General features: G+C 45.6%; 1 protein-coding gene across 2 annotated transcripts; it reads left to right on the forward strand.

The window, feature by feature from the left end:
* Positions 1-57: 57 nt before the first annotated feature.
* LOC142775641 (uncharacterized) lies at positions 58-24,820 on the forward strand. Of its 2 annotated transcripts, none has more exons than XR_012886878.1 (2): positions 58-1,446; positions 24,618-24,820. XR_012886878.1 is itself a non-coding variant. In XM_075877241.1 (2 exons), exons 1-2 carry the CDS (start codon positions 1,399-1,401, stop codon positions 19,498-19,500), a joined length of 528 nt encoding a protein of 175 aa, XP_075733356.1. In that variant the 5' UTR covers positions 58-1,398; the 3' UTR covers positions 19,501-19,867. The 2 variants fall into 2 exon arrangements, 1 of the variants encoding a protein (XP_075733356.1); XM_075877241.1 differs by lacking the exon at positions 24,618-24,820 and adding an exon at positions 19,021-19,867.
* The last annotated feature ends 1,469 nt before the right edge of the window (positions 24,821-26,289 follow it).

Here is a 26,289-nt window from a genome sequence, read left to right on the forward strand (position 1 = left end):
GCGATACGAATAAAGGAACGGGGGTTCATTCCTTGCTCAGCAACGTGTTGCCTTGCTTCGTGGCGTCGAACACGATACATGGTGTCAGAAGTGTTTGCCTTGGCAGCAGAATGAATGTCGTGAAGCCCCCGGAGCCGCTACAGCTTTCCGGAGACCTGAGAAGAAACTGGCTGCAGTTTAAACAAAAATTGGAGCTCTTCCTTACTGCCACGTCATTAGAAAAACCAAGGACAGAAGCTGTGAAAGCGACCATACTCCTCATTGTCGCCGGTGATGATGCTCTGGACGTGTACAACAAATTCGTGATTGCCGAAGGTGAGAACAAAGAAGATTATCAAACGTTGGTCAAAAAGTTTGATGAGTACTGTGTCCAGCAGAGCAACGAAGTTTATGAAAGGCATGTTTTTCACCTTCGACGAGTACAGGATGAGGCAGAACCATTCGAAGAATTTTTGAGGGACCTCAAGAAACAAGTGAAACTCTGCAAATTCGGAGAGCTTAAATAATCTATGATAAGGAATCAAGTAGTATGTGGGATCAGCGACGAAAATCTCGGGCAGAGAATGCTTAGCGAGGAAGACCTTACGTTGCAGAAAGCTGATCAAACGTGTAAAGCAGCTGAAGTATCTGTGCAGCGAAATGCAGCGTGGTCGAAAGAAACTTTGCAAGTCGAGTACACAAGAAGAGCAGAACAAGACAGCGAAAAAAAGTCTCGATGTCGTCAATTCGGAAGAATTCACGCTCCAGAAGAATGTCCGCCTCGGGCAAAGTTTTGCTACCTATGCAAGAAAAAAAAATCACTTTGTGGCGTGTTGCCGAAGACGCCAGGTTGACCGAGTGGATGATGCACGAGAGGCCGATGATAATTTTGATATATTGAACATCAGCGTATGCGGCGTGGCTGATGGCGTTGGAGCAGAGTGGACAGTGTGCGGCAAGATAGCCGACGAAGAACTGCGATTTAAAGTAGATACTGGCTCAAAAGTTAACCTACTGCCTTTGTGTTCAGGCGTGCCAAACAAGCAACGCAGCCAAGAAAAAGCATGGCAGTTCTAACGGCATGTAATGGAAGTATTATCAAGCATGTGGGTGTCTCAACAGAAGACAGAGTTAAACGGCCAAGAACGTCACGTTTCATTCTTCATTGTGAAGAAGGATTGCAACGCAATTACTGGTCTAAAGGCATGTCAAAGATTCGGATTGCTTCCGACAGTGAATGTGGTAGACTCAAGCGAGCAAGATTGTCACCAACCGGCTTTTCCCCACCTATTTCGTGGTACAGGCTGTGCGAAGCGACAGTACAAAATAGTACTGCGACCGGATACCATTCCAGTGGTGCAGCCTGCCCGGAAGGTACCGTTGGCGATGAAGGAGTAGCTTCGCGAGGAGCTGAACCGCATGGCAAAGGCCTCTATCATCGTGGAAGTGGACGAGCCTACCACCTGGGTAAGCCTTTTATTCGTAGTAAGATAGAAATATGGCCGTTTTTGCATATGTATGGACCGAAGGGCTATGAACAAAGGCATAACGCACAAACATTATCCTATAGGCAATCTCGAGAGGACATTGAAAGGGACATTTCGGGTGCTAAGTACTTTTACCGGCTAGACGTAAACGCAGGCTTCCATCATAAACCGTTGGACGAGGCTACGTCACGCGTGGGCACCTTCACGATGGCCTTTAGCCGCTGCAGGTTTTTTCGGATGCTATTTGGCATTTCTTTAGCGAGCGAGGTGTTTCAGAAGACTTTAACAGGGATTTTTGAAGGCCTGACAGGAGTGCCTGTATACATTTAATTATATGGGGGGACTCGAAAGAGCAGGATATTGAACAGCCTAAAGCCGTACTAAAGCGAGCAGGGGCCGGGTAGACGTTTAATGCCCAAAAATGCGTATTTTGCGTGACAGATAACATTGCTTTGTGACTAGATCAGCGTATGCGGTGTCCACCCGAGCCCATATTTGATCAAGAGCATACATGCTATACCGCATCCGAAGGATAAACGGCAAGTTCGCAGAATGTTGCGCGTTGTAAATTACTTCCTCAATGTGCGCTCTCTCAGTGATGGGACGTCACTACTTCGGGGCCTTTTAAGCAAACGTGTTGTTCTAATGAACGTCAGCACATGCGCATGAGTGGGCTGAGATATCCAAATCATTGATAAACCCACCGCTACCAGCACTCTTTGATTCACGGAAGGGCGTAAAAGTAACCGCATAAGCCTCCAAAATCGGGATTGGTGCCGCCTTGCTACAAAAACACGGAAATGACTGGCGCCCGATCATGTACTACGTATCGCCTCTTTTGAGCGAGAGTTAAACACGCTGTGCTCAAATTGAAATGGAGGCACTGGCTATAATTTTTGCGTGCGATAAGATTCACTAATTTGTTCATGGCCGCAGGATCCCTGTCGAAACTGATCCCATGCCTCTGATTTCCATCGCCCAAAAAAAGTGTTGCGGACATGGCACATAGGCTGCAGTGATTTTTCATCAGTCTTTTCACATATGCCTTGCCGTTCATACCCGGGAAAGACCTCGTGCTCGCAGACATGCTATTCTCCCCGCCGCGGTGGTCTAGAGGCTAAGGTACTCGGCTGCTGATCCACAGGTCGTGGGTTCGGATCCCGGCTGTGGCGGCTGCATTTCCGATGGATGCGGAAATGTTTTAGGCCCGTGTGCTCAAATTTGGGTGCACGTTAAAGAACCCCATGGGTGGTCGAAATTTCCGGAGCCCTCCACTACGGCGTCTCTCATAATCATATAATGGTTTTGGGACGTTAAACCCCACATATCAATCAATCGATCGATCAATCAGACATGCTATTCTGTACTGCCACGCAGCCTTTGGGGCACTGATGAAGCGAAATACTTGGGGGTCCTTGCAATTCAGGTCGTCTCAAGCCTGGTAAGCAGTCGAACAAAGCAGCGTCTTCAAGAAGAAACCTGCGCAGACCCGTATTTCAGCAACGTTGTAGAAAAACTAAAAGCAGGTGCGACGATTCAAGGGGGACTAAAGCCATTCACATACTAGTTATCAGCAGTAGATGGCATGCTGCTTAAAGGTAGCAATATTGTCGTGTCTAAAAATGAGGCAGGACATTCTGGAGAGGATACACGAGGTTCACATAGGGCAGAACAAGTGCAAGTCCATGGCACATAAGCTGCTTTTTTGGCCAGGACTGTGCAGTAAAATTGAGAACCTTGTACGGAAATGTCAGGTGTGTCAAAAAATTACCAAATATCCACAAAGTGAATAATCATGTAGTAGCTTGCTCTAGAGGTTCAATCTGGTAAACCATGAATCCTCTGTACATATGTTCAATCATCATCATCATATATAGAAGTAACACGAGAGTTTTTGCGGTGCGATTGCGTATACTCGTTATATACACACTGTTTATTATTTACATACCAATGTAAAATATAGCAATATTTACAAACTGATACAGTATATACATTTTGTTTAGGAGCCCATTTACGGATCACATAAGCTCGGAGGAACGTCTTCCTTTTAGTGTAATGACTTTGTGAACCGTGAAGTACAAAGCCAAAGGATCTTGAATTATAGGATGCAGTGGAAAGCTTGAGAATTGTCCTGACGGTGAGCCCGCGCAGCCACCTTGGCTTCTGCGGTGTTTATAGCTGGTAGCCGTATCGACACGCACTGAGTGATGTCCCGCAAAAGAGAAAGGAAGCGCGCCAAACGCGAGCGCTATATATAGGCACGGCCACCTAGCGGTCCCCTACAAAACTGAAACACTCGTCGAGAGTGGAGCGAGCACCGCCGAAGCGGCGGCTCGCCATCTAGTCAGCTCCCTTGAAACGAAGAGCACAGGTACGCCTCTAGCGGGAGCAATGAGCAATAGTGTACACACCGGTGCAATCACGAGAGACAATCCCCCAGCAAAAGGAGCAATCTCTTAAAATACGCCTACAGGCAACCGAGCGAGCCACTGCTACGATGGCCTACACCAAAACGACCTAGGTATCGGGTCGGAATTGACTTGTCCCGGTTTGCAAGGTGGCTCCTACGTCGTGGTGTATGACTACCAGTCGAGCTTCCCAGATGTTGAGAGACTGGTGGGCACGACAGCAGCTGAAATGATTTCGAAGATATCTGCCGTATTCTCTCGATATGGCATTCCAGCGCAAGTCTGCACTGACAATGGATTCCAATTTGCCTCGATTGAGTTCACTGCCTTTGCAAAACGGTATGACTTCAAACATGTAACATCCAGCCCTAATTTTCCGCGCTCAAACGGTTTAGCCGAAAAGGGCGTACAGATTGTGAAAGGACTTCGCGCGAACACTAAGGCAGGTTGTGAGGATTTCCGGTTGGGCCTGTTGGCTTATGGATCGTCTCTCTTAGAAGGTGGACGGTCGCCCGAAGAGTTGCTACAAGGTCGTCGCATTCGGTCAACGGTTCCAGATCTCAACATTGATGCGGAGGGCCATGTATCAAAACATCGGAAACGAATTCAGCGTACGCCATTATCGCCCCTGAATGCAGGCAACGTTGTCCGGATCAAGAATGGGAAGTGGTCACGCGAAACAACGGTACTTAAGGAGGTAGCACCGCGTCCATATCTGGTCAAAACTGAGAGCCACTGGCTGCTGAGACATTTGCTGTGGACACACGAACTCTGTGCAAACGAGAACAGTTCGGAGAGTGGCGTAGAAGACTGAGTCGCTAGATTTCTATAGGACTACCCGTTGAAGTCTTGGAACCAGCGAACAGCCCGGGTCCCGCAGCAGCTGCTCACCAGCAAAGTATCCGGGCTCCTAAAGCAACAGAGCAAAAGGAATCACCGGGAAGTTTATTACAATTACCAACACTTCGTCGGTCAACGAGAACCCGGATGAAGCCGAAGCGTCTTGGCTACGATGAGAACTTTCGTCAGCTATGCTAGTTCATTTTGTGTTTCTTTGTTTTCTGTTTGAGTGCTTGGTATTACAATGACAAGCAAGTGTCTCAGCTGTTTGAGGAAAAGATGTATCAAATCAAGCTATCGTTGATGCGCAGAGATACTGTGTGCTCCTTCTTTCATTTTGCTCTCCTTCCCCCTCGCTGCCCCTACAGCTACATAAGCGATACGAATAAATTAACGGGGGAATCAATTCCACGCTCAGCAACGTCTCGCGTCGCTTCGTTACATTGAACACGATACACCACTCATCTTTACATGGAAGGCGCGAAAGGCGAGTCTTCGGCTAGCTCATGTTTGGCATTGTAGACCTCGCCCAGCTGTTCAAGTGGCTCAGGCGGGTGTTTCATTGGAGCTTTTCGATCATTAAGACGTGTTGTGAAACCCTCATATTCATGTATTCATTTTTCTATGGTTGTATTCAGTGGAATTTTATGCTTCTGCATATATATCCCCCCGCCCTCCGAGCTCTTGCAAATTTTCAGAATCTAAGCCTTGCGATCACTGCTGATAAGCGACAACGGATTACAAATATCAGAAATGTCGCTAGTTTTGAAGTTGGCAAACACCGTCAGTGCATGCTCCCCGAATGGTTGCAGGCAAGCATCCCCATATATCGTATAAGTACGTACGCCATACCAAATGAGCTAGTCATGATTTACTCGGCCATTCATCTACTGTAACGTCGACGCTGAAGCTTCTCAGAACCAAGACGAGACACCGGTCGTATAATTTCTAAACCTTACTGCTGAGAAAACGCTTGATTTAGTTTTGGATGACATCTCGAGAAATGTATGGCACGACCAGCTTTATAGATTCATCAAACTTAAGAGTTAAGGACGCACCCTGCTCAATCAGACCGCTTTTGACTAAGGGACAATTCTCGACACGCCAGAGATCTTTGACTCGGGCATAGACACTGAAAAGCCTCTGGCAATTCTGTACAAGCTGTCCTCGACGCTGACGCAGGTGCAGTCATCAATCTGCATACGATAATTCCAAAGTTTCCATAAAGCACAGTAGCTTGGTCTTCAGCAACAGTTCGATCGATGCGATAGGTGAGCTATTCAACGTGTCAATTTGAATGCTCAAGCTTTCTGAATGGAAACCGGACATTGACATTCCCAAGTACGTCTGGTTCAAACTTGACGCTAGCGGGACTAGTCAGATTGCTGCGATCAGGATCCGGGCCACTACTGAAGATCCAACGTGGAGGGCATTTCATCGAATCTAGATGGGTGCCCGATGAGCCTAAAAGCGTCACGTTCACGCTAAACCGAAAGGAGGAGGGGATAGACAGGAGCAAGAAATATCAGCTGAGCCAAGCTTGTGTCTATGGCCGTTCAAATATATCAGGGGGGACCGCACTGCGGTGTGATTAACGACTATAACGAGCAACACCCTTAGAAGACGTGTATGTCGGGCTGAGCAGTTGCACAAACTTAGAAAAGCTTTACGCCGAAGGCGATTTCAAATTTCACCGTGGCAGTGCCAATGCCGATCCTAATTTGGCTGCGAAATGGCAACGGCCAAATAAGTATCCTCTATAGTCGATGAGCCGTACATGTCGAGTTGCACTTAACGAGATTAAGGAAGATACGGTTACACTGGCCTCGCTAAGTGTCCTTCTCTGCCGACATTAACCGCGATGAACTGCTACTGAAGACTACGCTACTTGGCTTTACGGAAGCGTGGAATGGTTTAATGCAGATCAATGACTACGTTTGTGTCGGCTTCAAGGATAACTTGTACAGAGCTACCAGATGTGTTTGACTGTCTGCCTGAGTCAAAGCTGATTTACGTGTCGAGAATGTTCAGTTGGTCAATAGTGGTGTCGTTGAGTGGGTAGGGTCCTCGACTCTGAGGTTGGGTGAATCCATAAGGATGGTCGTGTCATAAGTCTCCCCAGATGCTACCCAAAATGAAATCAAGCGTTTACTCGGTAAGAAGCTTCACAAGTTATACGACCGGCGTACCGTCTTGGTTCTGGGAAACTTCGACGTGGTCGTTGAACAAGATAAATGGCTTAGTGAAACATGACTATAGCTCGCTCAGGAGGGCGTGTTTTGAGGATGTACTGAGATGTTTGCCATAAACAATGCGGGGAACATGCACTGACTTGGTGTGTGCCAACTTCAACACGAGTGGAATTTCGGAAATCAGCAACCTACTGACTTTTTACCACAGTGATCACAAGGATTTGATGCTGCGAATTCGCAAGAGCTCGGAATAGGAGGATGAGCGCAAGCATAGCATTCCACTGAATACGATCATGTAAAAGTGAATGCATGGATATGAGCGTCCTACAGCACTGCCCAATGATCGGAAAGTCCCAATGCAACAACCCCGTGAGCCACGAGGACAGCTGGTGGAGTTCTACAATGATGAAGATAAGCTTGCCCAAGTCTTGCCTTTCCCACCGGCCAGATCTGACGACGAAGATGAGTGGGACGATCGGGACGAGTACTTTTACTGGTTGTGTGTAGTTCTACATAAAACAATGTGGTCCGACTTGATTGCTAACTTACTTGACTAACTTTGCGTGGCATAATTTAGCTATATATGAAGCAATACATCGTTTAACCTCAATCACAATGGTATTACGATTAAAATCCCAAGGATTTTTTTAACACGGCAAAAAAGAAAATGCTGGAAATTCTTCAATGCTTTGTAAAATAGTAGAAGCAAGTACTACCTATCTTATAATGAGCTCCACTGTTTCTTTAAAATTGCCTCTCGAGAGTAAGGTACGCTAATCTTTAGGTACACTTTACCAGACTAAGTTAATGATTGCTCTTGGTCAGTGAGAACGTAATGGTGGAGTTTCGAGTGCACCATTCACTTTGCAGCTCAAGGAACATTGCGTGCATTTGAGTTTCACTGACCAGTTACGTTCGCAAACGTAACGTCACTGCGTGTGTGAACTGCTTTAAATATCGGCATCACGCGGGAATGAATGCGTTGCATTGCGGAGTAACAGATGGAAATCGTTGCAATGCAGTTTTTGTTTTTATTTATTATTTTTGGCACACCCCGCAGTCTTAGATTCTCGCCAAGTATGCAGTGAGCGTTTGAAACGTTTTCTTGGGCACATCGCCAGTGAATGCACTGCTGTAACCTAGCCCCACGGTGGCGCTCGCGCACCATTCCTGGAACTACGAAGTTTTGGGCGGAAAAGGGCGGAAAAGTCGTCGTCATCTCTTAAAACTTTACGAGGCACTACGAGCTTGACATGAGGTGGGCTCAGCTGATATCGCTTCCCAGACAAGGTTGTCCGTTGGGGAAGTTTTTTTTTTTGATAGGGCAGTGCGCGCAATAATTGAGCCTAATATTATCGCGTCAGCTCGTCTTTGTAGCGGGCGGTAAAATGTAACAATGTGTGCTGTAAGATATGCGCCCGCCTCGAGACACACATCCTGGCGTCAGCGTTTTATCTCGTGCAGCTTACTTGCGACACTCACCACGAAGGCGGCATGGCGCTAGTTCTCATGGAAGCCTTCTCAATTGTAACCTGCAGGAATAGATAAACAGATATACATGGACAAAAAAAAAGAAAGAAAAAAGCCACAACCGTTGAGCACCAGTTGCCTACTTAGCGGGGTTGGCTTATGCGCACAATATTCGCGCACACAACACTCGCTTTATTACGTCACGCACACTACTGCTGCGCTTAATTCGTAATTTGTGCGCAGTGTCCTATATAGGAAAGTTATCAGCGTTTCTCGATACATTTACTGAGCCTAAATCTCAACGTCGCAGGAGTCATTGGTTCAACGGAGCGTGAACATGGCGAACACGGCCACTGTGTAAGAGATTTAGCCTTTTTTTCCAAAACAGTTTATTGTTTTCCCCCTCAGGGCCATCGTCCCGGTTACGCAATGGTTTCCTGTTGATTTATATGAGCTGTATTCGTTTTTATAATATGATAATGGTAACAATGTCGCATGCCTTCTTTGAACAACATTTTCTGTGGCGTTCGTGCACGATCATGATCTTGAAATTTGTTTGTTGTTCGCTGAGTGGAAATCGGCAATAATCAGTCGCTTAAAAACGTTTCGTTAATGGGAGCATCTTTTACTTTTTCCGTCTTGCCTGCGTACCGCGTAAAAGACAAAAACGATTGCGCACTTTGTTACGAAGCGCCAGACGTGTTCCATTCAATAACGATGAGGGCGAGAAACTAAAGCGGGGATGCATGAGGGTAATCTGTCCACTTTTTTTAAGGACATTGATGATTGATATGTGGGGTTTAACGTCCCAAATCCACCATATGATTATGAGAGACGCCGCAGTGGAGGACTCCGGGAATTTCGACCACCCGGGGTTCTTTAACGTGAACGCAGATCTGAGCACACGGGCCTACAACATTTCCGCCTCCATCGGAAACGCAGCCGCCACAGCCTGCATATTCTGCATATGCAAATCTGCATATTTGTACTCGCATGTTCCTTCGAAATAAAATTTAATTGTTAGTCAGCGCTTGTGTTCTTTGTCCGTATCTATAAGTGCGCTGTGGGATATTAAGAAGTTTTATGCGCACGTGGAAGCTCTTTATTTTCATTGTGTGTGTGGCGGTGGTTTTGTGCGGGTGGCAGCGCCAAACGTATTTTCTGGTAGTTTCCGGAAGTTCCCATGTTCCCGTCCAGTTTGCAGTATACGGTTGTCGCTGTTACGTCTGTATAGCCGCTTGTGGCTGTGGAAAAGTTATATTAGTACAGGAAACGTGAACAAGTTAACAGGCGTAGCTCAGGCGCCAGTACTGTCACACATGCACTTCGTTCTCGTCGTCCAAGGTGACATGTACGTCGTAAACTTGAAAAATGCTTTTACTGAATGTTTTGGCCTTTTAGAATTGCATTCTGACAGTGTACTTGTTGTTTTAGGTCTTAAGCGAAAGAAGAACATTCAACTTGGATGTGCAGAACATTCTGAGCAACTCGCATGCTGAAGTCATCGCATATTATGCCACAGCACGCTTCCACTTTTTTTTACAAAAAGCCCTACTTAGCTTAGCATCAAAAAGCGTGAAAGTGCAAAACACCTGAAATAAAGCAGTTACTAGACATTATTCTGTGCATCCTAAATAAATGAGATTTCTGATCTGCCTTTTTTTAGTTTTTCAGCAAGCAGCTGCCTGTCATGTGTAGAAAGCTGCACTTCAACCTGAACTACAAATGAAATAACTGAACTATCATGAATTCATCTCGAGAGTGAAGGTGGGCATCACGGATCTTCGCTAGTATAAGGAGATGGGGGAGAAACCTTTTAGCTATAGGTTCTGCGAACTGCCTTGGGAACTTATCAACACGCTCGTCGCGTCGAGAATGTTTCATTATCTTGACAACCGCGTCGCAAAAAGGGTGCAGGTGCAAGTTTCGCGGAATTCGGTCCCTCAAAAAGTCATTTTATGTAACACAAAGTTCGGGTGTTATTAATTTATCAGCACATTCACTACCAGAAACGTGCAAATAATGAATAATTGCATGTGTAAGATTGGTGTGTATAGATAGCAGCCCCAATAATATCAAATTCTGCATTAATGCGTGACAAAAATCTGCGGCAACCGTAGGCTGGCGCACCATATTAGTATGGATGGATGGACGGATATGGCTGTACCCTTTAGATCGGCCGGTGGCTAGCGCCACCAAGCCGTAATACTTAATGAACCAAAAACTAGATTTATTTTTTATCTTTAAAAAGTGAGTTTGAGGATTCCTACTTTGCAGTGAAGAGTTTAATTTTCACTCGTGCCTTGACTTTCGCCACCAATCAGATAACCTCCTTCTAGTTAAGTCTACCCGCTTAACATCTATTTTGCCCTCCCGGTCCCTAAACCCCAGTGCTTTGAAAAACTCTGCGTCATCATACTGAACTATAGGGTGAAGCCCTTTACAGAACATTATCAAGTGTTCGGCAGTTTCTTCTTCCTCGCCACACGCACTGCATACTGTGTCTACCCCTTCGTATTTGGCCCGATATGTCTTGGTTTGCAGTACTCCCGTCCTGGCCTCAAACAGTAGAGAACTACCCCGAGTATTATCATAGATCCTTTCCTTGGTAATTTCCTGCTTAAAAGTTCGATAGATCTCTAGTGCGGACTTTCTAATCATGCCCATTCTCCACATGTCAGTCTCCGTTTCCTTCACTTTCTTCTTAACCGATAGTTCTTTTTGGTTTGGCCACCTCCTGTTTTCTAAGTATTTACCAGTCAATTTCCTGGTTCGCTTCCTCCATTTTGTATCGAAATTCTTCATGTACAAGTAGCTGAAAACCTTCCTAGCCCAACGCTTTTCCCCCATTTTTCTCAATCGCTTCTCAAATTTTATCTTGCTGCTAGCTTCCCTGCCCTCAAATGATGTCCATCCCATATCACCTTGTACTCCCTGATTTGGTGTATTCCCGTGAGCTCCTAAAGCAAGCCTACCTATTCCACGTTGCTTAATTTCTAATCTTGCTTGAACTTCTGATCTCATGCACAAGACCGCATTGCCGAACGTCAGTCCAGGAACGATGACCCCTTTCCATATTCCTCTCGCAACATCATATCTATTGTAATTCCACAGTGCCCTATTTTTCATTACTGCTGCATTCCTGTTACCTTTAGTCGTCACGTATATTTCGTGTTCCCTCAGGTACTCGGTCCCATTGCTTATCCATGCGCCCAGATATTTGTATTTATCTGTTATCTCTAGCGTGACCTCCTGTATTCTAAGCTCACTCCCTTCGTTGTCATTGAAAATCATGACTGCTGATTTTTCCTTACCGAATCTAAAATCTAACCTATCTCCCTCATTACCGCAGATGTCCATCAATCTCTGCAAATCTTCCTTGTTGTTGGCCATTAGCACTATATCATCTGCGTACATTAATGCTGGTAGTGCCTGATCAATAAGTTTTCCTTGTTTGACTAAAGAGAGGTTGAAGCCCAGTCCACTTCCATCTAATTTGGCCTCTAATCCTTGTAGGTACATCATGAATAATAAGGGTAACAGGGGACACCCCTGCCTAAGCCCCCGTTTTACCTCTGCAGGCTTGGATACCTGTTTTTCCCACTTTATAACTACCTTGTTATTTTTATAGATACCCTTTAAAAGATTAGTGACTACATGTTCCACGCCTAGTGTGTCCAGTATTCCCCACAATTCCTCTTGAACCATGCTATCGTACGCTCCCTTGATATCCAAAAAATGCTAGCCACAGGGGCCTGTGTTCCTTTTCTGCTATTTCGATGCACTGCGTCAGTGAGAACAGATTGTCTTCCAACCTCCTGTGTTTCCGAAACCCATTCTGCAGTTCCCCCAGCACCCCCTCATCCTCTATCCACGCCTGCAGTCTTTCCTTTATAATCGGCATCGCCAGCCTGTAGACTACTGATGTCACTGCTATAGGACGGTAGTTGTTTATGTCAGCTTTGTCCCCCTTTCCTTTATAGATCATGTTCATCCTGCTAAGTTTCTATCCATCGGGAACTTCACCACTGATTATTATTGTGCTCACTGCCTTTCTCAAAGCCTGCTTAGACTTCGGACCTAATGTCTTTATCAGCCTAATTGGAATGCCATCTGGGCCTGTTGATGTACTACTAAGAACCCTTTTCTCAGTCCTTTCCCACTCTTGTTGTGAAAATGGAGCCATTGCACCACTTGATTCGTCCTTGTCTATTGTGGTGCATAAAGTACTTCTATTTTGAAATTTTTCTGTCACCCTTGTTCTTATATATTCAATAGCTTCATTCCCTTCTAGCCTAGCACCTTGGGCTGTAGTTATAAAGCTCTGCTCTAGGCTCGTCTCATTTCTTAGGGAGTTTAGATGGTTCGAAAATTACGCAGCTGCCTTTCTATCTTTTTTATGTACTTCTGCCAGCCACTGAGCTCCCTTTCTTCTAATCTTTTCATTGATCTGAAGGGATGCATCTCTTCTACAGCTTAGAAAGGTTTCCCATTCTCTTTCAACATCTGCCGGTTAACCCCGCTGCTTGCATGTCTGTGTTCCCTAGAGGCTCCCTGACGTTGCTCCCTCAACTTCCTCATCCCACCAACTTTTGGGTTTGTGTCTCCTTTTCCGGGGTGACTTGTCACGCGTCTTAGCAAGGTCTAGCTCAAAAACAGTATGGAAAGTTGCAATGGCTCCATCTCGTGGCATCCAGGCGAAAATGGGGCCGCCTGTGCGAAGCTGTTCGTGCTACTACTTCTCTTCTAGCTCACTATAGCCATGGCCTTCTTTTGCCGCCATATTGCTCATATAACATAACCCTTGTACAAACGGCTGCGAAGGCTTTACAGTACTGGAGAAGAACTACGAGGATTTTCTTGGCTGCAGGCCGATGTGGGATTGCAAGATACGCCGGCAAGCGCCATGCCTGGGGGGTGGGGCGGATCTCATTTCAGCCAATTTCAGGAACATTTCTCACCGCTCAAAAGCGCAGCGCAGGTGGTGAACATGACGGCGCGCACAGCAAGGTGGAACCGTAGGTCAGAAAAAATGTAAAGGCGAGAAATTAGAGGACACTTGAACTTCGAGATCAAGAGTAGAACGCGATAGCGCAATCGACTTCCGTGCGCATCGCCTTCACAGTTGCCTATATAGCCTCGGTGCACGCCTCAACCATGCCGTAAGAAAACAAATTACGGTGCGCGTTCATGTCAAACGTCATTGAATGTGTTGCAAGCATATTTGCCAACTGCCCACTGAGTCTAATTCTTGCTTTTTTGAATCGGCGACCGGCGCACAACGCGTCTGTAAGCAGCACGCGAACCTACGCATCTGCATCATTTGTTGATGCGTTTGCAACTGGTGATGATTAGATATATCGCCGGAACGCGTTGTACTGGTTGGGCTTTTGAAATGCCCACTCGTAGCTCCATTGGCGTGTTTTGACACTTGGCGTGATTCATCCACGCAAATTTGCACGTGTTTCTCCTTCCACTACATGACATTATTACAGTAGCAGTTTCAAGCAATATGGTAGCTCTGTGGTGTGACACCCGCTTGTCCCGTTGACGGCCTGGGTTGCAATTCGCACCCGAGTGGAAGTTTTATATGCAAAGTATTTTTTAGTGAACTTCGGCGACATTGAGCGTATCTGTCTATTCCCTTACGTTTGGGTGCTCTCGTGGTCACCCCTTAACGTGGCGGGAACCACAATTAGCAGGGAGGGTAAGTACCGTAGCTTTGTGGTTGACCAATGCTTGCCAAGTGTCCGGCCTTCGTTCGAGTCTCACTCTGACCGAACATATTTAGTATTTATTTCATATGCATCTCTAACGTTTTCTCGGTCACAGACAAGATGATGACATTTTCGCTTATAACCAATGATTTCGACCCCGAAATTTCTGTGACACGAGCTTTTTAATGCTCTGGCGTTAAAAATGGCTATTAATCAGGCCCACTAAAAAATATACCTTGCGCTTGACACTCACAGGAACTCGCACTGATCAATTTTTTTTTCTTATCGGGACTTGCTTGGATTCAAGCTCTCCAACATATTACTCGCCCGAACACACTCAGGCTTGCGGCTCGATCTCAGTCTGAGCGTTTCAACTCGTGTGCACGTTAACGTATGCTACTTGGCTTTTTTTTCACCGTGCTGCCAATGCTCTCTAAGCTCGATATCTTACATGATCAGTGTTTTACCTGGCTGCTTTTGATCTGGTATGTTCAAATACAATTTATCGGTGGTTGAAGTTGAGTGAGATATTTTTTATTGAGAAAGACTACTCACAAGCGATATATTCATAGAAAACTTCCTGTGAGTTTGCTGGGGGGGGGGGGGGGGGAGGGGGCGAGCTCAAGGTGCCCCTCTTCCCCCTTTCCCGTAGCTTAAGCCTCTGGTCGATATTGAATGACTGCCCGCCGCGGTGGTCTAGTGGCAGAGGTCGCGGGATTGAGTCCCGGCTGCAGCGACTGCATTTTCGAATGAGGCGAAAATGCTGTAAACCCGTGTGGTCGACATTTCCACAGCCCTTCACCGTACGGCGTCTCTCATAATATCGTGGTTTTAGGAGGTTAAACCACACATATTGATATCAATCGATATCAAGTGAGTGTTTGAATGCTAGGCCGTTGAAGTATCTGAGAATAGACACGAGTATAAACGTGAGCCTACATAGTCCTGATAATAAGGCTGAATCTCGGTAGATAACAAGCTGGCCGGCAAGCCGAATTACGTACCGCGGACGGTATTGTGCCGTACAGGGCTGCCTAGCTCGCGACACAGTGGCTTGAAATGTGTATGCCAATCATCACTTATGATAGGCTAGGTTCACGTAACTTAAAAGACTTAGGGCCAGTCGCGACACTTTCGTCTCGAATGTCCAGGGTCCACGCAGAAACGCCATGTCGTTAAATGATGTGGACCCTGGACACTGCCTTGGCTGATGCATACTCTAGTATTCTAATAATAACGCCATGAAACCCTGAACTAGAGCTTTAAGTTACGTAAAATTTTATTACAGTGTAATTCACACCCAAAAAATCTATACCATATATGACAATATGTCGTCTATACCGATAAAATTCTTGATATTTCTCAATTTGCCCCCTGCCCACATGTAGAAGCAAACCATATAAAATTATTCAATTATCGATGATGTATTGGATATATCGACAGAATTCTGACCACCCGAAAGGTACTTACTGAAAAAAATGTGTGAAAGTTTGATAAAAATAGTGCTTTTGAATAGAATGATATGAAAACTCGTTAGAAGTGCCGCAAGCAGGCCACCGAGAAGAAATCTGTGATGGGCGTTGCTTGCCGCAGTGTCAAGCTATCATTATCGAAATCACTGGACTGAGGAGAATAGCTTGTCTTGGTCGCAGCCACGCGACGCCTCCCAACAGGTTTATAACCCGTGTTTAGGTTCATTTGTGCGTTCATGCAGGATGGCGTCGGCTGAGTATAATGCGATATCGCTTGAGATGAAGCAGCGAATTCATCGGCACTTCAGGCAGGGTTCACGGTATACGGTATTTCTCAGTCGACAGTTTTAAACAATTTGATGGTTGGAGATATCCTCAAGAATTTAAAATTTATCACAAATTTCCGACTTCACCCAACACGTTTAAAAAATATATGCTTATGTATTTAGCCTGCAATTAACTATTAGGTGTTATATACCATAACTTGCATTGTTCGTCCTGATTCTCTTGTCGTAGGTGAGTGACTAGGCTTGCACGAACAGGGAAATATGTGGGTATATTAACTTTTTGTGGTTCAGGTCTAATAACAGTCACTTATAATGCTATAATTATACTGTTTTTTAAAAGAATTGTATTGTAGCTGGTCATGGTCAATTTTTATTCTCAGCTTGTAGCGAAGAATGGCTCAGACATTGTTTCACGAAGCCGCAACACCGGAGACATTTTTCATTCTCTGCGTAACTGTTTTGTTTTGGTTGTGATAGTGAATAAACCGCACTTACTCCAGTAGTGGTCTATGGAACGATTTCTATTGCGCCATCGCGAGCATTAAAAACACACACACAAAAAAAGAAAACGAAAGGCCGCCCACATCTTCTCACGGGGAGAACTCGAATAAATGCGTCGCACAGGGGGGGGGGGGGGATATCACGTGAATGTTGCGTAATTGGGTATGATTTGGGAATGCTTATTTGTTATTTCGCCATTATTATTATTATTATTATTATTATTATTATTATTATTATTATTATTATTATTATTATTATTATTATTATTATTATTATTACTATTTATTGAATGAAAGAGAAGAGTTGCCTTCAACGTCAAGGGAAAGCCAAGTAAAGACGCCGTTGATTTAATTCCTGACGCGTGGTCCGGTAGCCAGTGAATGGCTGTGCAGCGCGAGCAGTAGTTCTTTTTACCGTTAATTTTTTTCTTGCACTAGCCGACGCTGACTACGTCGGCCTTGCGAGGGGAGGGAGGGGAGCGACAGTTTTGAGGGTGTCTTTCTGAGCTGGCACGAGAAGCAAGCATGGGCGTCTTTGCACAAGACACGATCATGCACAGTGGGGGTGTGGATGGCGCCACCGCCGACGCCGAAGCGCGACATCGATCGACTAAGAAATGCACCGCATTGAAAAGAAACTAGGGTGCCTTCTAAGAAATGTTTAATGGCTTACTGGCGCAAAGATAGTTAGCAGCTTTTTTTCAGCGGTGTTTTAAACGCGGAACATTTTGGGCTAGTATATATGCGACAAGTGGATGGGGCACCAGAGGAGTGAAAGTGTTGCTTGCGTCTTGCGCGTCGGAGAAACAATACAGGGCAGCGAGCGGCTGCCGGTCTCCGTAAAGATCAGAAGATTGCGGTGCTCCGATTTGCTTTCGCCAACGGTTGACTTTTGGCGATATTTCGCAGAGGGTGTGCATTTGGGTCACGAAATATTTAAGGCTCATTTGTGGTTGTTTCGGCAAACAAAATGACAAAAAATGAACGTTCTTTCTTTTTTTTTCTCTCATCGCGTAAGTTTCAACAAAACGCAGGAGATTTCTGAGAGGTCAGTAGCTTGGTTTTCCCTCCATATTGGTTGATCCCTCCTTCTAAAAGGGACAGGGCGCGCAAAAACAGACCCAAGAATGAAGTCTGGTTGCCACAAACGCCTGCCAACAACTGGAGATGCGCGCAATGGCGGAAAAGAAAGAAGGCACCAATGAGTACCTTCAGACTGAATGCGTATCAACTAACGCGGTTGTCTGGGATTGTTCATTACCGCTACATTATACACCAGTGCATACCAGCGAGGCGACATTAAATCCTTCAACTGCCTTGTATTTTTATTTAGGCGAAAGCCTTAGATGACCTTATTGAAAGCTAAAAGCGGCCGTCAGCGTCGGCGATGTTAACATGAGGAATGCAACGATCATCATCACGTGATAGATTCGCCGCTACTACGTAACATTGTGACGCCATCACGTGACGTCGTCGCTTGGTCAAAGGTTGACCGATCGCGAGACCGTGCGAAAACAAATGGGGAGCAGAAAGCTTGTTGTGCCTCTGATCTCGGAGGCAATGTAAAACCTCCTAGGCCAGTCTAACGCTTTCCTATAGGAGAGCAGTAGAGGATCCGTACGTCGACTGAGATGAAAATAGAAGAGGGCGACTGTTGCCTTCGAGTCGCCTTTGGTGCCCGCATAAGGGACTCTGCGAGATCATCATTGGTTGGTAGGGCTGTTTGAGGCTGTGTTGGATGTGCGCGTGTTATTTTTTATTCATGCGTCTGCCTGTGTTTAAGCATTCGTTGCTTTGCATTGGTGACAATGTGATCCTGCCATTTTTGTCCCTTCGTATGCCTCGGCGGTGACGGATGAATTCGCATGCTCATTAAAGAACTGGCGGGTACGTTTCAGTATTATGTATGCAATCGTGACACCACCAGAAGGAAGCGTGCAACCGTAGAAAGACTGCAAGAGCACGCGTTAATGGCTGAGGTGAGCATGAAGTACGTTACGCACCTTGAAAACTACGTTGCTCGAGTTAATAAAATATCTCGGATGGGTTCACTTTATTTCGAGAATGCGCAGAAAATGAACACATACGCATGAGAGGGCCATAGAGTACTCCGTGAAGTTGAACTTATCATGTGACGAAATTTCGGGTTGGCAATTTCATATAGACGTTTGCGGACAAGTATGGGGCATAACAATTCAAGGCACGAATGTACGTGCAGAGCTTAACTAGGCTGTAGATACCCCAAAATGTTGGGTTTACAATTTGGCCAACATGAGAGTGATTTGAACGGAAGAGGAAACCTGCCAGTGCTCGGGCTAAGCACGCACTGTCTGCAAGATGGCAACATATAAGCAGCGCCGTGCAAATCCCTTCACGTTAACCTTCATTCGCACTTCCCATCGAGCATTTTACTGTACCTTAATTATCAAAATTAATTATCGTGCATTCTAGACAATCTAGCTCATAAATCTACTGGTAGAGAGGAGAGGTGCACAAAATACTGTAGGCTGTGCATATATATCGAGTCATTGAGAGTCATGAGTGATAAGCCGCCATTAAAGTGAAACTGGTTGAGCAGCCTTTGCACTTCCTGTTTTCTATGTAAATTCGAAACGCAATTTTCGATTTCAACACCAAAAAAGCAACAAAAGAGAACGATCATTCGCAGGTCTGGCTAGAAGCCAAGCCTCGTTCCGGTGTGTCGCCGTTATCCGGTCGGCAGCGAAAGTGTGGCCCGAGGCGACCAGCGGCCAGCAGGGGAAGCAGCGTCGGAAGAAAGCGGGGCGGCAACCCACTTCCTCTGCCATGGAGTCAAGGACGGGCAGGCCTGGAACCAGGCGCAGCCGAGCAGCCAGCCAGCCCGATGACACATTTCTCGGCCGGGCCTCGCTTTGTTCCGCTTACCGGCGGCGTCTGTCTCACCGTCCGCGTTTTGTCGGCGCCGAGGCGCAGAAACAAAAACTCGGACGCTCGTGCTGGCCGCCGAGGAGGCCGGCCATTTGCCCGGCCCGAAACGTCCCGCCGCATCAGCAGTGGCGGCTCTCGGGATGCGCGCCCGGGACGCTCGAAGGACGTCGGTGCTCGCTTGCCTAACGAGCCACGCAGCGAGAAGTCCACGGACAGCGGCGTCAAAGCACTCGCGGCGTGATGCGTGCATTCTGCGGGACGGTGTTGTGCCGGCTGATGATGACCGGCCACGCGCGCGCACAGTTCATGGGCTGCCTGCCGGCCGCGGGAGCCAGTGACAAACACATGCATTCTCCTGTGAGGAGCGAACCACAGTGGCAGGCCGCGCCGCTTGCGGTTCTTTCTTCCGCGGCTTTGCGCAACGTGTACTTGCAAGGGTTAATGGCCGCCACTTTGGACTCGGTGCCCTAGAGGCTCATATTAATGACGCCTGCAGGTAGCAAAAGGTCAACGAGAGAAAAGGCAATGCTGCAACGGCCGTGGCGTTATTCTTGACGGCTATGATCTTTATGAGAGTAAAGGTGCGCTCAAGTGAGCAAGCAGTCTTAGGTGAGGTCTTGAGACAATTGATGCCATAGTTATGAGGGGAGGATTTCCCGTCACAGATGTGCGCATGCACTCATTAATACGTAAGAATGGAACGAAGGATAGGAACATCTGGTTGTCCGATGTCAGGAGTGAATAAGGATTAACGTTGCAAGCGTCCATGCTCAGTTTTTACAGCGAAAGTTCTTATAAGATCACATCTAGGGTCACCCGCCGTTGGCCGCCACCGTCAGTGGTCGTAACTACATCGCTCGAAATTAGAAAAAAAAAAACACATTTACACCAATCACACAGCGGAGCTCGAACTCGTGATAGCATAGTATTCTACCATTGAGCTACGCCAGTGCGTGTGAGTTGTTGGCAAACTTGCCTTGCGCAGGCTTGATGTCGGGAAAGCAATCGCGTTAATGTGACTTATAAAGCGTTTTAAAACAGCGAAAGAACAATGAGTCGACGCACAATGCGAATAGCCTAACGAGTGGGCCGTCCAATGCTCCAAGCCATTGCATAAGCTTGTTCTTGTTCCCCCTTTAACTGTGGCGCATACCCACTTCAGCCATAATTCCTCATCATCGTCAGCCACTGCATGAACAATTGGCACAAAATTCCTTGCAAGTGTTTAGCGGATACCATGCTTCTCAGAAGAATGACGAAAAATAGCGTAGCGAATGCCGGCCTACTATCCAAAAAAAGTTTATTATTAATGCCCCAGTGGGTATCAAGCAAGTGTGCTTGCAGTAGTTACTCTATGAGCGTTTTGAAAAGGCTCTGAAAGGCCGCTCCTATAGCTTTAGCTGTGACTGTGCTGCGCCTTCAGCGCAGGCCTGCATGGTGTGTTTTGTATAGGGTTTTGCGATCAGCGGCGTAGTGAAGGGAGGTAGGGGTATTCAAACCCTTCCCCCCTTACCCGAACCCCCCCCCCCCCCCTGTCACTTGCCCTTCTTTTTTTTTTGTCACTTCGCACTAACATGATTTAAAAACCAACCGGTTCTACTATCACACTATCATTCCGGGGCGCTTTTCCAGTGAATAAAGTCTGCATACGGGAAAACATGTTGCGGTGTTTGTCAAGGCTTTGACACTCTGTGAGATTTTGGGCAGGAATCTAGGCCGCGACCGTTGTGGTTGGCTCGGCGAAGATATTAATGCTGCAGCGGTGGTCATACGTGTACCCGCCGGAAGAGATCTCGCCGGAGACGACCACTACGATAATTTTCTCTAGGCAGAGATTCGCTTTAATTGTAAAAGCCACAGTTCGAAACTCTGATAGGCCACGTTCAAGTATAATAGGGTTGTATACACTGTAAAAGCTATAGCTCTTCGTACGTGTGCTAAGATATACTCAAGCCAGATACTGACATTTCAATTGAACCTTCGCACGTTCTGGTAGCATCTGCACGCACGCACACGCACGCATGCGCGCGTGGCAGAATATTTGGCTTATTCACCGAACTTCGCTTCTATCCGAGTGTACAATATATTGACACATATGTTTACTATATCCTAACGGCTAAAGGCACTCCGAAGTGTCTAATGACGAAGGTGCACCAGAAGCAAACGTGCACGCCAATCATAACCTTAGAAAGGCTTACTGCCATACTCATCATGTCTCTTAAGCTATAAATAAAAAAAATGGTGGTCACAAGATTGATTGATTGATTGATTGATATGTGGGGTTTAACGTCCCAAAACCACCACGTGATTGTCAGAGACGCTGTAGTGTAAGGGTTCTGGAAAATCGACCACCTCTGGTTCGTTCACGTGCACCCAAAATCTAACCACACAGGCCTGCAGCATTTAAGCCTCCATCGAAAATGCAGCCGCGCAACCTGGTGGTCATAAACCTAAAGCAGCGTTATTAGAATTAGAAGTAGCGTATTTAGGGTAGCGGCAGTGAGCACAAGTTTTATTGTTCAGCCATGTGGCAAACAGCGCTGGGATAAGGAAAATAAAGCTGAAAAGTATATACTGATTATTAAATGCGAAGCACTTTTTAGCGAACATCGGCGAGTTTGACCACATCTGTCTGTCTGTCTGTCTGTCTGTCTGTCTGTCTTGCGAAGCCACGGGCCTACAACATTTCCGCCTCCATCCGAAATGCAGCCGCCGCAGTTGGGATTCGATCCCGCGACCTGCGGTCTAGCTGCCGAGCACCTTAGCCACTAGACCACCGCGGTGGGGCTCTTGCCTGAACTTTTTTTTTTTCAAAAAGCGCCATTGGCTTGCAAAAAGCGTTCTTCTGATATTTGGAATACACCACTCAGGCTGCCAGGCAAACATTTATAGCCAGAGAGGTTGGAACTTCAGTTAGCTCTTATACTGAGAGAAAGGTGTAGTTAGCGCCTGGTTTCTATGGCGTCATTAACATAGTCTAGTCTCGTCGTCCTGCAACTCCTCGCGTCTTGGCCCGTTAAACACGTAAATACAAATTTCGTTCTCAGGACTCGCGGTTTCTATGCCTGCATCATGCTCCGATCGGTTTTCAGGAGTTCTTTTGGAATACTATATATAGTCGTATTCAGACAGTGCAGAACTCCACAACCGTTTCTTCGGCTGCTGTAGCCTTTTGGACAGTTGTCGAGTGTGCATTGGGGCAAGCGTCACCTTTCGAGAAATAATCGTGAAGCGTTACCTTACGGCTTTTCGGCGCGAACATCGAGTGTCATAGAAAAGCGCTTATTGACACAGTACACGAACTGCACCAATGCGTGTAGGCCACGTGTTTTAAGGGAATGACTTCACATTGCTTACAAGCAACGCGATAAGCAAAGTTCGGGAAGTGACACTGAATGCGATAAACGAGAACTTTAACGACGATACATGTCGGCTGGTAATGTTCCGCCTTAAACACTCGCTCTTGTTTCTATCCTGGTGGAAAGATTAACGGGTATACATTTCTTCCGCTTCCCTTCAGGTGCCGGTAAGGTCGCGCTTAACCGTTATCTTACACTGCGTGCGAAGCATCTCACGTTTGTGATTGCACCCTTACAGAAGGCTGGTAGGTTCTGTTACGTTGTGATACCATACCACAAACGTGAATACACGCGTAAGTGTTGATGCCAGCAGTGTGGTTCCAGCGACTCGTATCAGACTGCCCGAAACAGGCAACCGACAGATACGAATGGTTCGCAGTACAGCGTAGCGTAAGTACCCTCATCTTGCATGCGCTGGCAGTTCTCGTTGGAGTTCACGCGTTATAAGAAATTGCACTATGCTCTGAAGAAGACCGGAGTTCCTTCCTTCTATTTGTGAACCGATTACTCGAGATTTTGTGTGATATGGGGCTGCTCCTGTTTGTGCCGGCGCAAGTGCTGCAAACATGAATGCACGTATATTGTAGTACAGTGTATACATGGCAAATCTATGCTGCTGCGTGGTGAAATATACAGTTATGTATCTGTTGACGTTAAATAAAAAGACGATTGCGTGCTTGCAAACAACAGAAGACACCTTGCCGCAACGCTATCGTTTCAGGTAGCAGAGCGACGAAATCTACGAAAAAAAAAAAACCAGCACAGTATACGTTTTTTGGCATGTATTTAGGTTTTCTAGCACATATATGCAGCGAACAAGCGATTTCTATGTGAGTAGGTGTAGTCTGGTACCAGGTGCATTTTTGATTGAAACCAACTGATCATTTCTCAACAATGATTACCTTGCCTTTGTAGATTGCGCAATAAAACCCCTACGGTTGTAGTTCTTCATTGCTGTCAAAAGTAACAGCGCAACTGTAATGTCAACCAAGGTTGCAAGAAAGTCTGGCCGAAAAATGACGCGTGCGAAGTCGTGTTGCGAGGGTGCAGCATAACTTGCAAAAAATTACATAATGCGTATCGCAAGCATGCTTCGATGCGTACAGTACAGTAAAAAAAGTTTACTAAAAGCTATGACTCCGTCAGGGCTGCTTGACATATAGAGCTTAACATAAAGATTATTCCCACTGGCATGCAGTAACAACGAGAGTAAGAATTTTTTCGCTCAGCAAAGTAAGAAAAACCAAAACGTAATTATGAATGTACAAAAACATGCTGCGTATACCTCTTATTCTTCGTTCTAAGCGGAGCCGTCCTTGACTTCTGAAACGCAGTTCGCCACGACGAAGACTATACGCCATCTACGCTTAACCGAGATTAACCATTAACGATGTCTTCTCCAATCGGGCGGGTCATCGCATTTTCGAAGACTACATATATATAGTAATTTCAATGGTGCGACGAGAGGCCATTGCTACAAATGGTCATTATACCTTTCATTTAGTGTATTTTACTGCGATTACTTTAATTTTACTTACTCTCTTCACAAGCATACGCATGGGGAGAGGAGGGAGCCTCATGACTTTAATATACATGTACGCAAACTGCTCTCAAAACTACCGCTGATAGTTACGTCACAAAGAAAAGCTGATGCCTGTTAACCCCCCCCCCCCCCCCCCCCGTTGGGTTGGTGTGAACCACTAGACCAGAAAAAAATTTCTTTCTACGCCCCTGTTTGCGATATACAATTTAATTTAGGTCCGTTTCAGTCACCTACGGTTGAATGGGAGTAAGTAAGATACATTGCCACTGGTACAAAACAAATGAATAAGTACATTATAACTGTAATTAAAAAGCTGAGCCTTGCCGGGATGTAGGTGCAGACAAATACTTATCCAAATCTTGTCTACTTAACAAAATATATTCAGCAACACACAACAAATGCTGGCTATGCGGAGAAGAAACACCCAACACTTTATTACGTCTTATGAACCCGCAGACACCAAAAGGTGGTGGCGATACTCAACACACCAACAGCAGAGCCGGGGGAGGCAACGCTGTCCAGCTGGAAGCCCGAACAACAGCTCAAGCTCATCGATAAAGCTCGCAAGATGGTAAAGGTCAAAGAGGCCTTCAACTGAGGGCTCCACTTTGGCTGGGAGAATGGCTTTCTAGAATAAATTTTCCTATTAATTTCCGTGACTCATCAAATTTTTGCGCCGTCAGCCACTACTCGCTGACAAACATTATCGGTCCTCGCGCACAAAAAAAGAAAAAAAGAAAAAAGAAAACATGCAGATTCATTCTTGTGAATACCAAGCACCGAAAACGAAAGCAGTCAAGTTCCATATAGGAAAAACGCTGATTATTGTGAATTATTTGCTGTTGGTATTGGGCACTCCTTTAACCAGAGTGAAGGTATGAAATTTAGTAATAATATTAAAAATGTTACGTAAATTACGCGGTGCTTGTTCATCGGACGGTGTATTAGATATATTTACAAGAGACGTTTGCTGCGCTGACAGGTGATGATGATGATCCTTCTCCTTGGATCACAATTGGCTCTTACCCACTCAGGGGGATCGGGCAAGTTGAACTCGGAGCCCGAGCGGTGACAACTCTTCGGCCTCTTCGCCGGATGTAACCCCGCATAGTCCGAGAGAATCGCAATATGCATGCAGAAACACCTGCTACTACTGCTACTATAATAATAATAATAATAATAATAATAATAATAATAATAATAATAATGGAATGGAGAAATATGGAATGGCAGTGAAAAGTAAAAGGAAATATACACAAATATGTGGAAGGCTTCCTAAAAAAACGGAAAGGGGAAAAGTCTGTACTTTGTGAAAAGCAGTCTTAAGACAGTGCAAAACTGAGATAAAAACTGTGGTAGTGGACTATGAAAAACATCAAGATCATGAAAAACCTGCATACTGTTTTGACAAATTAGGAGTGAACAGGAAATTAAAAACAAAATGATATGCCTCCAAAAAAGTGAATGAATGACAAAGAATGCATGAACCAGTATTTATAATATATAACCTCTATCATTCTAAAACTGCCCATTATTTTATAAAACCACTCAATTATTGCCCAATGCCCCACAGTGGGTATGCGCCATGTGCAATAGGTGAACAGGAACAAGAAGCGGTAGTAACAGAACAGACATGCAGGAACAGAAAAGGCAAAAACACAAGCTACACTAAGTAAAAAAAATGTAGAAAAAAGTAGAAAATTTTTATACATCAGAAAAAAAAACGCTAATGGAAATTAAAGTGAACTGCTTTCAGCAACTTCAAGTCAGAGTTGAGAAGAGCATGACAGTGACACTTTTTTTTCGCATTTGAAAATACTGTTTCTGTAAAATAAATGTCCCTAAGTGTAAAAAGAAAATACAATAGCACACTTCTTTGGATACATGTCTTATTGGTGCTGAAAAATAATGAGGCTAGAGCCAGTTCAAGTAATAATGACTAAGGCAATAATATGAACTAGTGTGAAGTGCCTCATTTTTTCCCCTCCCCCTCTCTCTTGAGACAAAGCTGGACTCCAAGGACGGAAAGTAACGCAATTCGCAAATTTTTAAAGAAGCAATAGGGCCGCCAAGAGCAGACAAACGTTACTAGAATAAACGTTCAAGTAGGCTTCGTGGGTAAACTCGC

This window comes from Rhipicephalus microplus, chromosome X (genome assembly GCF_043290135.1).
Source record: "Rhipicephalus microplus isolate Deutch F79 chromosome X, USDA_Rmic, whole genome shotgun sequence".
Lineage (NCBI taxonomy): Eukaryota > Metazoa > Arthropoda > Arachnida > Ixodida > Ixodidae > Rhipicephalus > Rhipicephalus microplus.

What these genes read in the sequence shown, in the direction of transcription:
- LOC142775641 (XM_075877241.1), top strand. Translation starts at nt 1,399, where the DNA reads ATGGCAAAGGCCTCTATCATCGTGGAAGTGGACGAGCCTACCACCTGG. An exon ending in TGGACGAGCCTACCACCTGG is followed by an intron (nt 1,447 to 19,020) that starts GTAAGCCTTTTA and finishes GATCATTCGCAG; the next exon opens with GTCTGGCTAGAAGCCAAGCC.